This window comes from Pomacea canaliculata, linkage group LG10 (genome assembly GCF_003073045.1).
Source record: "Pomacea canaliculata isolate SZHN2017 linkage group LG10, ASM307304v1, whole genome shotgun sequence".
NCBI lineage: Eukaryota > Metazoa > Mollusca > Gastropoda > Architaenioglossa > Ampullariidae > Pomacea > Pomacea canaliculata.
Genome location: NC_037599.1, coordinates 14132214 through 14144897, shown reverse-complemented (window position 1 = coordinate 14144897; position 12684 = coordinate 14132214). Strand labels below are relative to the sequence as shown.

Sequence of the window (12684 nt, the reverse complement as noted above, 5' to 3'; positions counted from 1 at the left end):
AATGTGAAGTATGATGAGTGAGAGCTAGAATTTTAGGGAAAATTCTCATCTCCCCTGGAACAAGAAAGAGGAAAGGGCTAATTGATTACAGAATTTATGGTACTGCATGGTCTGATAACAGTGTTAAGCCAAGTAAGCAGATCAATCAGGCTACAAGTTCAAATCTTCAGATTAGCATTTTCCTGTTTCTGTGGAACAATTGCTAAATAATATTAATGACAATCTTTCTTCTGCTGCCTTATTTGTTGACTTTGCCAAAGCCTTTGATGTTATAGATCTGGTTATCAGAAAACTAAAATTATATAAACTAAGTACTGGCAACACCAAACTCCTTACCTCCTTTCTCAGAGAGTAGCTGTAAACAACCAACTGTCTGACCCTCTTGAAGTTAAATTTGGTGTTCCTCAAGAGCCAGTATTAGGACTCTTCTTTTCTCTCTATATATATAAGCGATCTTCCTCTTCCCAGTCTTGTGAAATGTTTGCAGACGAACCCCAATACACGCACACCACCAACAGATTAAACAATTGCCTCCCTCCTACAGCTGAGTGCCGACGAGCTTCAGGCTTGGACTGATTCAAATCATGTCGCTCAACCCCAGAAAACTGAAGTCATGCTTCTAGCAACCAGACAGAGAAGACCATCTTAGGCAATTGAACTCCCTGAACTGCTTTCAACGCCATCTACCTAAATACTTTCAAGACAACTAATGTTGTAATATTTTAATTGCTTTTCTTGGTATCCGAAATGTCATTTTTTACAGCTGTCTTCGTTTTTCTTGTTTATGTCCAATCCTCTGGTGGACTTATAGGTAACAATACAATTTTTAACATATTAGCTACCCTGATTTTTCATACACAATCACCCACCAAGATCACTTTCCAGCACTCTAATATTCATACATACACATGTTTTCAAGAGAGTTTCAGTGAGTTTTAAAATGTCTTTATTTCTTGTTACTGCATTATAAGAAAATGCAGATGAAGGAAAAGGGATGGAAATTACTTTTTTTCACACAATCTGATGATTGTTTTGCTTTTTTGGCTGCCATGATCAAGCAAGCAAAAAAATGGTAGAATTATTTTGATCTGCTTTGAGTCTCCAAAAGTTAGAAAAAATGAGACCAGAAGATCACTGTGCACACCAGTTGCCTTCATTTTCAGTAGTCAAGATTATGCTGTTCTGGTCTGATCACTGTGGCATATTAAGACAAAAAAAAAACAAGCATGGATTTTGTTTTCTAAATAAAAGAAAGATGAACAGACTTTAGAAGATTCCCCACTAGTCCATGATGTAGTACAAAATAATGTGAAAGCAAAACAGGTGGTTGCATACCTAGGCATCAGTATTGATATGCTAACCATTGATTAACACTTGAACTCTGTCCACAGAAAGTGGCTGTTCTGCAGACACTAAAGGAGATATATAGATTTCTATCCTTGTTTCATGGTCATTTCCAAAATACTTCATGATCTGCTGGTTTGGATGTCATCTTCAGAAACATGTATTGGAGCATATAGTAAGTACATGTGGTGAGGTATCAGGATTGAAACAGGAGAAACTGAGTAGTGTGAAGAGCAGATAGATTGTCACTGATAGCCAGGTAAATGCAGCATGTTCAAGCTGAGTGATGAAACTGAATTAATATGAATCAACCTCTTATCTACTGGTTCCTGAGTTAATTTTGCTTCACCCATGTTTCTCGAACTTGATTCATAAGTTGATTTAACATTCCTAAAGAACTTTTACAAATATTCATTGTCAATTTTTATTAAGTGTGGTTATAGGTATGCGCGTGTAACCAGAATGGTTTTCTGTTATTAAATAAATAAATGCACTTAATGCACTCCAGTAACACAGAGCAGGCATACAATAACTTCTCAGTTCTCAAAATATTGTAGAAAGGTCACTACAATTGTCATCATTTGCCTGGTTACACTTGGAGTTCATCTCTTCAGATGAAACTGGCAGTCATCTGCAGAGCATCCACAGGTCTGTAAAGCTTTTAAAGCAATGGCCAGACCTCTGCTCTCAGTTCTTGGAAGAGCCTACTCTCTATTTCCACAAGAACACATTGGGGATGACATCAGATGTATTTTCCTGTATAGGTGATGCTTAACTATGTTGTGCCCTGCTTTGAGGCAAAACAAAAAAATCTGATCATGACAGATGGTGGCAGCTGTCTGGTGGTTGGGATGGTCTCTACAAAGCCTAGATGGTCTTCATCTCTGTTTTACCTTGTCCTGCCAGTCTTCAGCCCCATCCTTTACAGTTCTGTCAGCCTGCTCATTGCGTTCAATACCACAGTGTGAGGGTATCTGCTGTAGTACTATTTCTAGGTATTATTTAAAAGTGTTACATCTGTAAGGCACATGACCTATGAGTCTGGGCTTGCATTACTGTTGACACTGTTCAGTGCACAGATTAGGGTTTCGACCAGGTCTGGGGCTGGTGCAGTGAGATTCTGTTGGAATAGGGAACTGTAGTATGGAAAGCAAAGCAGTTTTCTGTCTCTTACCAGGGTCATTGGAGGGAAACTGGTTCTCTATAAGGAATATGTGATTTTAACAATTATAATTTTATTATTATTTAAGTGAAAACATTTGTTTTAAGGAGCAAGCTTTCCCATCACTAATAACCCAGCTTCTAAAGTGAATTATATAACCAGCTAAAATATTCAGCCATGTTAGAGAAATGAAATTCTAAATTGTAAGCAATAAATTTGTAAATATTACAAATGACAAAAGATAAATTTCATCACATTGAGCAGGATTTTGTACTGGGGCAAAAGCAGAAGTGTGCTTAATGACCAAAAGTAATATTTAAAGAATATGTGTCTTTAAAAAAATCTGGATCTTAGATCTGTTACTGAAAATACTTCTGTCTCATTGTGTACCAGCTGTAAAGAAAAAATTAGCTTCAACAATGAAAGAAGTTTCATCTGCAGAAAGATAAAGGTGCAACAGTCTCTGCCAGAAATAGTTGAAACATCTACCATCTTCAGATTTAACGCGGTGAAAAAGAGATCTGCAGTGGCCGGTCGGGTGTCATGACAGTGTTTAAAACTGGTTCTACCGCATCACCAGTATAACTGAGCTTGAAAGAGTGGATGAGCTGAAACAAAAAAATGCCAGTACAAAAATAAAATCAATGAAGTAAGGATAACAAAGGAATGTTAGAATGCTGACAGTGAAAACGTCTTGCGAACTGAGTGAGGATATTTCATTATAGGATCAAACTCTCCTTCCCATCCTCGACACACACACGCGCATACACACACATCTGTGGTTCTGCAATACACTCTTATTTAAGAACGAGAAATGCAAAAAGGTTATGCTTTTTTCTCCTACTCAGTTCTGCATAAAATAAATAATTAAGTATAAACAATCTTTCACCTTGACTTTACCAAAGGACATGACCATAGGAGATAAAGGGTTACATTAGCTCTTCCATTATCAAAAAATCTTCCTGACAGTGAGGTAGCACATACCTTGGCGTACTAGTCGGGTGAGAAACTGCCCACTAACAGATATAAATCATATATACAAGTCCATTACACCAATATCTTCTATGGCTACTGTGATGTTCACTAGCCTCTACCACATGCGACCCTCACTGTGCTGAAAACCTATGCTTTGTCACAAGGTGTGGTCTGTACTAGACGTTTGCCCGATACAGATTTTTCACAGTATGACACCGGACTTCTTTTCCTTAACAAAAGTGTCGCCTGGTCATAGGTTTTTTTTTTTTTTGGTCTTAGTCAGCGTCAGTCTTTTGATTTTGGCCGCCAGGCTCTCTTTTGCACTCAGCACTGAAAAGATGGCCTTAGAAATGGTCTGAGATTTTTGCTCTTTCAGCTAACAAAGTTTTGTGTAGTTCCGAAATGATGGTTCCTTATGGTGGATGACGCATAGACTTTTTCTAAGCTTCGATGCCTTTGATGCCACAATAGCCTTTCGGTTCAATACTTTCCTGTCTCGGGGAAAATGCCAGCCAGTTCGCCTGCAGGACCCAGTTACACCTTTACCTCAGGTGTTCATGGCTTTCGGGAAAAACCAGGCTCGACTCCTCCGGCCTTTGAGGGACGACTTTGATAAGAGTATGTCCACAGCAGGCTGGCGTTTGACTTTGGTTTGTTTTTATTGAAAGACCTTTCCGCTCACACGGCTTGTCTGGTACTGTTAGGACCGATCTCAACGGCTCTACAGGCAATCTCCTGACTTTTACAGATGGTTTGTTAGTACTTCCATCCACCTGATCTTTATTCTCGTATGGTCATGTAATCTGGTAGAGTCAAAGAAGAAAAAAATGTTTGAGAGTAAATTCTTTTTTCTTCGTCTTACTAGATAATATGACTTCAAGGCCTTCCTGACCTCTCTGCTGTTTAAGTAGAGCGTTGGACCAAAAACTAGTGTATTGACCCTGCGTTTGCCTTACATCTGTTAGAAGACAGTTGCTCATCTGCTCAACACGCCAGGTATGTGCTATAGTTCACTGTCAGGGAGACAAATTTCGATAAAGAGCTAGTGTGATCCTTGTGGTTATGTCATCTGCTAAGTCTTGAAGAAAGTGAATTTACTCCCAAAATTATTTTTGTTTGCATTGGATATAATGTGTTGCATTAACAGCAGATTTGACTTACCTTAGCTAGTAGAATATGCAACTCCATTTCAGCAAATCTTCTTCCTGTATAAGAATCATAAAACATTATTCAGTATCTCAGAGACATACAAATAAATACATTTAGGTATCATTTTATGTCTACGTGTGCAAGCTGTGTTTGTATTTTTTAATCTTTTGATGTGCTTCAAATCCTTGAAAAACACTGTCGCTATCTTCTGTTTATGTAGGTCTTAGCTTCCCTCCCATCAAACTGGCTACAGTTATGTCGACCTCTTCTTATAAAACTGGTTTGCTTAATGTTTGGTGGGCTTTGAAGACTGCCTTTGTCTGCCTTTGAATATCTTTTTTGCTGCTGTCTCATTCCCTCCACTGCTTCTTAGCACATCTTCTAACTCCCTTTATTCCATTTCTGATCTCATTCCAATATTTCTGACAAGGACACTATACTTGCTTCTAATTTGGGCATTGAAATTCATTAAAAGTTGCCTCCTTCAATTCTTTATGGAAATGGAGGGTATTAGCTATGAGTCCGAGCCTCTGCACAAACTCCAGACTTCTTATGCCGATCTTGGTTTCTCCTAGGCCAAATTTATGTACAGGATTTACCACTGCTAGTAACTGATCTTGGAATTCCAGTCATTCAAATATTAGAATGAATTTGATACCACCAATGTGCTCTTGTCTTTGACCATAGAACTTTCCATTTTGTCTTCTATATTGGTACTTCAGAGTGTAGATCGAAACATTGGTAATGTCATAAAGCCTGGCAGAAATCAGCCTGAAATGGATCCACAGCTGATAACAAGACTGACCACTTCTTTTTTACATTGCAAGTCTGTCCTGTGCAGTACTTTTTTTCTTCTCTGCTGTAACAAATCTTTATCAGCTCTTGCATTGGTGTCTTGAGATCGTGTGATGGCTGATCTGCCTGCATGCCAATGTAAGGAAATTTTGGGTGAGACGAACTCTGATGCAATGAATAGTCCAGATGGATGGGAGTATACAACAGTTTTCGAAGCTTGATCTTGACACCTTTCTCTTATAGTTCAAAGAATTTGATATATTGGGTGGATTGAATATCGATTCAGCTCCAGCGAGGACAGGCTTGATGTCTTGAATGGTATTGCCCCTTAGCATGGTTGGTTTGCCTAGAAAGTGTTTTCACATGAGTAGATTTCAAATTATGTAAAGAGAGGTATGGTGGATAGATGAAGAAACCAGTGTACACGGAAAAATCTCTCAACAGCAAGCAGGTATCTCATGGAGTTTCCCCAAACAAAATCTGAATCCATTAGCTCAGACTTTACCAAATGATAATGCAGAGTTGTCGTAGGATTATCAAACATTTTTTTCTTAAATACATAGTTTTTTTCATTCTACAGGTGACAAATACTCACCTTTCTACACGAGTGCTTTGGAAAATAATACAAAACATCAATTTCTTCTATACTAACCAATGCACATTCGTGGGCCATGTCCCCAAATTAGGTTTGATAAAGACTGAAGATTTGAGTCCATATTTCCTCTCAGCCATCTTTCTGGTTTGAAGGATTCAGGATCAGGGAAATATGATGCATCTCTGAACATTCCATACAAATTTGCTTGGATGTGGGTCTGAAAAAAGAAACAACTAGAAATGCAAAAATGCAAATAATCAATTAGCACTGAAAGAGTGTGACATAAAAATTGAATGAATAGAAAATAGCTTGACCTATCCTTGTACATTTACAGAATGTGCTGGTCTAAGGGAGATAATAACTTTCGGGCAGAGAAGGGGGAATGCAGTAAGGTCACCATTAACAAAAACAAAAATACGATCACCACCATAAACAGAAAAGGAAGAGAGATAACAAATGGAAGAGGTCAAAAGTTTTATGAACCAAAGAACCATCCTGTCCAAAATGACAGTTGCGCCGCTGAAAGGATTGCAACAGTAATGGCAAAAGGAATAGGCGAACTGGCTATTTTGATAGGAAAGTGCGCCAGTCTACACACTGCGAGAAAGAAAAGGTAAAAGTCTATTGATTCAAACTCGTCATAGACATCAGTAAGAAAAAACGGATGTCAAATGAGCAATTAATCACTATTTATATAACCCATAAAAAACTTACTCCTGCAGGAATGTTGTAGCCACCTACTTCAAGGTCTCTTGGTAATATACGACTAGTTGCATATGTAATAGGATATAACCTGTAAGCAAAATAAGTGCATTAGTAATTATTTAAAGTATCGACAGAACAAATGATACGTTACCATCAGAAGTTACTGTCTGTTATCTGAAGTTCACCAAAACTTATAACTTTTCTTGACATTATTATCAATAGTGTTATAGATGTTTCTCTGCTTAGATAAATGTTTCCCAGACCATTCGGTAAATCTGCAAAAAGCTGGTGGAAGTCTTTAACCGTCAGAGGTTCAAACAATATTCTACATTTTAAACAGAAAACGGGGTCTGTAACATGTGGAAAACACTAATGAAGGTTTCTGTCTCTAGAACTATCAGTTACAATATTACATTGCATAATACTTAGAAATACTTAATTGTTAAGCAAAATGAGCACATTGCTCCTAAACTCACCTGAAGGTTTCTTTGAGTACAGCTCTAATTAAAGGCATCTGTGTAAGAGACTCTTGCGAAAGGTTTTCTTCCAACTGAAAAACACTGTCGACTTCTTGGAAGAGACGCTCTTGCACATCCATGTTGTTGGCCAAGCAATACAGGCACCATAGCAAAGCATTTGATGTCTGCGAAATATATATTCAGTCAACGCTAATGAATTATAAGAACTATAAAACTGACAAATTGATTTATATATAGGAAATAATTATAGTCTGTTAACAAGAAAGTGTCAGTTGTATATCGTATGCAAAAGCTTAAACTTGAGTATGTAACAAACCTCTAATATAAATAAGATTTGACGACAAAAAAAGATACAACCTTCCACGATTTTGTCAAAGTGAACATTGATATAGCCATGTCATTAGGTGAGTGACTCTGAAGGTTTCCAATAATTTACAAAGCATGTACACTAATTTACACTAAGCATGTACTATTTACATACGGTTTATGGTGTTTTTGATGTGTCGATGTTTATACATGTAAACTGAAGTAATTTCATCTTGAATTTGTGGGGTTCTTTTGGTTTCCAGCTGGGCATTTAGATTCTACACTCTTGTATTTCCATAAAGGTTTGTGTCTTTTAAACTGGTATTTGTGTGAACAAAAAAATAGAAAACTATAATCTTACGTAAGGCTCATTTTGATAATCTCAGAATAACTATTGAGATTTATTTGATATAATGAATATTTTTCTGGTCCGAAGAGGTTCGCTGCATCGATATTCTACAAAAATTATTATACTGTTACCGTTTCCACTGCGGCCATGAGCAGATCAACAGCAGTTCCAGTGACTTCTGTTGCTGAAAGATTTTCGTTAAAAAAAAGCTGGCCCAGGAAGCTTGAAGGACTGACTCCCTCGCCAGGCGTCAACGATGATATTCTCTGAAATAAACCACATGTTAATTGTGATCTTCTGAGTAATGACTAATTTATTTTTGTTTGACATATCGTGTACGTAATATTTTACGGGTTAACATCTCAAATAAAACAAATGTCAGTTGAATGTAGGCCAATTAAGTCTACCTGATCAAAGAGTTGCCGTCCAATGCGCATAACTTCATCAGAGTGGGTCTCGTAGTCAATCCATCGTTTTGTCCGGAAAAGCTTGTAAAATGGAAGATTGTACATGAGAGGCTGCATATGACGAAAGTAGCTTTGAAGATGGAATATGAAATCCTGTGCTAGATTGCTTGGGTTGTTATCTAAACAACCAATTCTTTGATCAAAGAGAAAAGTTCCAAATGCTGGAACATAAGAAAAGGGTTACAAAACTTCAACACAATTGCTTGAAAGAAATAATTCCAAAAACATTTAAAGAGAAGTTATAATAACAATTAAGCTATTAGACATTGTTTTAACAATCAAGTAATGTATTCATTAGCTCTCTTACATTCCAAAGCCCACTTGAAGACTTCAGTTTCAATTCCAGCCACTTCATTTTCGCTGTCTTTAATTTCATGTATTCTTCTCACAAAATCCTTTGCGACTGAATTAACTGGTGATGAGAACCGATTTATAGTCTGGAGTTTTAGCATGTGTTTACTGACTGCGGAACGCAGGTGGTGCCAATGTTCTCCTTGCCTGATAGAAAAAAAATGATGCTTTAGAAAAACTTAGTTTACAATAATTTTTTCTGAGCACAACAATAGCCTTTGTTGCACCAGTCCTGAAATGTAAGATCTTTTAATGACCACGCCAAATACTCTAAGAACAGATAAGATTTTCCTACATAATTTGCAACATATACATTATATAATTATATGTTCACTCCATGTAAGGATTAAGTGAATTTAAAAAATTCAGCCATTTTCAAGGAGTATGACACAAAATATGCACACGCATACCACAAAGGGTGCACGGAACTGACAAGAATCTGTAGAGATATTTTTTCAGAACAAAGGGATTCAACACTATGATGCAGAAGGGGAGAGCTCCCGTAGATGACATACGTCTCAATGGTCTAATTTGACTGCCGATCTTCAAACTACTGATCGATCTTGGGCAGAAAACCCAAACTATTTAATATTGTAATAACTTACGAGTTAACAAGTCCAGGTTCTAAATCTCTCTGCTCTCTGTAAAAGACCATTGGCTCCATCTGACGGCGAACTGGATGACGACCCTCAGATCGTATCACTTTTGCATATTCATCAGGATCACTGACGACAACGGTTTCAATAGGACCAATCTTTTCTTTAAAAATAGGACCAAACTGGAGAGATCGCTGCCTATATGCCTAAAACAGACAAGATACCGAGGTTTTCATTGAAGACAAAACAGGCCATGGCATTTTATAATCCATATAGTTGTTTTACATGTGACGTTTAACTAAGGTAGTAAAAAAATATAATTCTTCACTTAGAAAATTACTTGTCCTACATAGTCAAACATAAGTGTTCATTACGCATATCGTCCTGTTGACATTTTCGTGTCGTTATACTTTTGCACATAGATGATGAAGGAATGAAATATCCTATATCCTGAAAAAACTCATTACTCCCTTTAAAAGCCAGATAATGGTATCGAGCAAAGACATGGCAAACCTTAATTTAATGAGTTGAAACATTATAATCATGATCTAGCATGCTGTTGTGTGTAAAAATAGAAAAAGATAATCAGTAGTCTGTCTACACAAGGTTTCAGGTAATTGCAATACATCAAATTATCGCACAAACATTAAGACACATGCGCGCGCATTTAAGATAAGGATAGTACAAGAAAATAGTTGACAAACCTCGAACATTTTGCTGAATTTCAGACCATCCTTCTTAAAGTAATCAAGAAGTGTACCAATCACTGGAAAGCCCGTAGGGCCAGGAACTTGATGGAATTGTTTCGTAGATGCATAAGAATCTTCCGAAGCTTTCTCCGATTTGGTCCACTGCTCCGTCAGATTCTCAACAGTCATTCGTAATGGGCAGTTCTTTGGAGGCGAGGGGAATACAAAATATATTAATGTAAAATAACTTCATTTATCAATATATTGATGCAAGGATACTCATAAGGTGCACAGTAAAACACATTAAACTGGCTGTCCATTTTAGTTTTATTACAACACAGGTTGGATTTTTTAAAATTTTAAATTGCTCAGTACATGTTCTTCAGTTCTCGATTAGCAGCTGGCATTGACTCTAGTTCTCAAAAATAAGTAGAGTTTTGGGAAACGATCCATTTACATCTGTGCGCTAGACTGTATGATCTCTGATGTGAGAACAGTGTGCAGTGTTTGAGGAATTGAACAATTATTTTTGACAGATTGTTTTGTGAAGTCTGTTCAACTTACGCAACATTAATTTCACGTTGCTGGTTTTAGTTTGTGAGTATACATTTCCCTTTTCAGATACTTCACATTGAACATGTCGTATTCATTCCTATATAAGAGACTACCAAATGGGATGTGGTCGATGCTTTGATTTATAAAACAGTAAGTAATAACAAACAATTAAAAAATTAATCAAGGAACTTCAAATTGTTGTCATTATGCAAAGGCCGTATCATATCTTACTTAAACTAAACTTTAACCGACCCTTCATTTAAGAAAACTAATACAATATTCTATGAATGTAAAAAGCAAGTTGAGATGTTATAAAATATGATTTCATCCTAGAGAGCAATTAGTTGCAGCTCAATGGGGAAACAAGTAGGAGAACTACACAAAGAATACCGTTACACAATCATATACCCGCTCCACCAAATAGAACTTCGTACAATCATGATTCTGACTCGCATACGATCTACACCCATTTGCACATAGTATCATTCAAAAGCACGAATAAAACAACAAAAGACAGCCTCAGTCTGTTGATCATTACCTTACCAGACAAGTTCTCTAAAGGCATTTCTACCCAAACTTTCACAATATACACAGTCCTCACCTTTTTGGGGGAGAGTGAACTTTCTTCCAGTAAACCAATACTTCGGTTTGCAAAGGCCGAAGTTCTTAAATTATTTTGACTGAGCCATGCAGGAACTTTCGCCATCAGGAAACAGCGGGATGTAGTCATTGTCAAAGCCATCTTTACCTATGTTGAAATAAAATGACAAGAATAAAACGGGGACATTTATTTTCCTAATGACCACACTTTTCCTGAATGCATCTTTTACTCCATCATAAAATAACCATTACAAGAAGAATGACTGAAAACCATGTTAACATTTTAAATAATATTTATAATGAAAGTAACTTTTCTTATGTATAACTTTCTAATTTAAAAAAAAACTCTTAATAAAACACAAACGCAGACGAAGGTTGTGTCTGAGCTGTGCTGTATTGTTTAAAGATCTAAAGATCGAATGACAAAGCGAAATGCATGATCAGAATGGAGAAAACACATACTGCACAGGTGGAAAGCACGTGCCGAAAACCATACGATGTAGGTGAGTCGATCAAACAATCAATTCGATCAAGTAGTAAAACGTTTTGAAAAGACAGCTGTCACCTTCAGCATAAAGTTGATTCTGTGGAGGAAATTGTAAATAAAAGCCGTGAACGACTGGACAGACTTGAGGCTGTTAACGAACAACGACAAAATAAAATAGCTTAGATAAATAAAGGGTTTTCTAGATTAAATATTAAATTATTTGATGTGGGTGAGAAATTGTACCTATTTGTTAATCGGGAAAAACTATAATGCCCAGACGAGTAAACGTCGAAAATAAAGGCTACAGAAAATTTATCAGAAGAAATAGAAATGCAGCTGCATATTCATGCACACGCGCGCGCATGAGCTATGATTCATAAAAGATCCGACGTGGATCTCAGCTCTCAATTTAAACTAAAAAATAAAAAGAGATAATATAGCTGGAGAGAAAGCAGAAAGAAAATATCTACTTACCTGTTTAATGTTCCTTCTCACTTTTCCGATTTTGTTCGTGTACAGTGTCTTTTTTGACAGCAAGTTTGTTTGTTTTGTTGCTGTTCTTTTTTGTTTGGCGTCTCCGAAGTCTTATTTACAGTTGTAGTTTGTTGGTATCAGTTTGAATTCTGTACAACTGAATAGGGAAAAGGCTAGGAGAGCAAGTTGTCAAGGTTTTCTGTAGCTTTTATACCAACTGTGTTTCATTATCCTGATGAGAGGCGCAGGTGCACGATGCAGTCGCACCCACTGTGCACCCTATGCGGCATGACTAATCCATCTTAAGGATGCTGTGCTTTCGACGTCATTATAGTGAGCTGTAGTCATGTGCTGGGAGCCAAACTTTAAATAGAATGAATCATAACATCTGTACTTCAGTCTGCATGCTTCTTATCTCTTTCATAAATACACACACGAACGCACACCTGCAGGTAGATTCCACCTCCCTCCCGCACACAGCTACTTTCATTAGAAGTTTTTAAAAGATCGAGAACTTGCACGAACGATTTTCCATATTTGCGTGATGTGATTTTTAAAGAGATATAGTTATTCCTTGACCTTAAAGAATTTATATGATTTAAAGAC

At 37.0% G+C, this 12684-nt stretch overlaps 1 protein-coding gene across 1 annotated transcript; it reads right to left on the bottom strand.

The window, feature by feature from the left end:
• Positions 1–929: 929 nt before the first annotated feature.
• On the bottom strand, positions 930–12535 carry LOC112573182 (cytochrome P450 10-like). The gene is made up of 13 exons (XM_025253310.1): positions 12079–12535; positions 11580–11701; positions 11119–11265; positions 9978–10166; positions 9283–9479; positions 8634–8824; positions 8267–8487; positions 7991–8125; positions 7202–7368; positions 6735–6813; positions 6078–6237; positions 4643–4686; positions 930–3114 (listed from the first exon to the last, which is right to left on the bottom strand). Exons 3-13 carry the CDS (start codon positions 11257–11259, stop codon positions 3007–3009), a joined length of 1632 nt encoding a protein of 543 aa, XP_025109095.1. The 5' UTR covers positions 11260–11265; positions 11580–11701; positions 12079–12535; the 3' UTR covers positions 930–3006.
• Between the last annotated feature and the right edge of the window lie 149 nt (positions 12536–12684).

What these genes read in the sequence shown, in the direction of transcription:
- LOC112573182 (XM_025253310.1), bottom strand. Translation starts at nt 11,259, where the DNA reads ATGGCTTTGACAATGACTACATCCCGCTGTTTCCTGATGGCGAAAGTT. An exon ending in CTTCAAGTGGGCTTTGGAAT is followed by an intron (nt 8,488 to 8,633) that starts GTAAGAGAGCTA and finishes CTTATGTTCCAG; the next exon opens with CATTTGGAACTTTTCTCTTT. An exon ending in GCTACAACATTCCTGCAGGA is followed by an intron (nt 6,238 to 6,734) that starts GTAAGTTTTTTA and finishes TTCTTTTTTCAG; the next exon opens with ACCCACATCCAAGCAAATTT.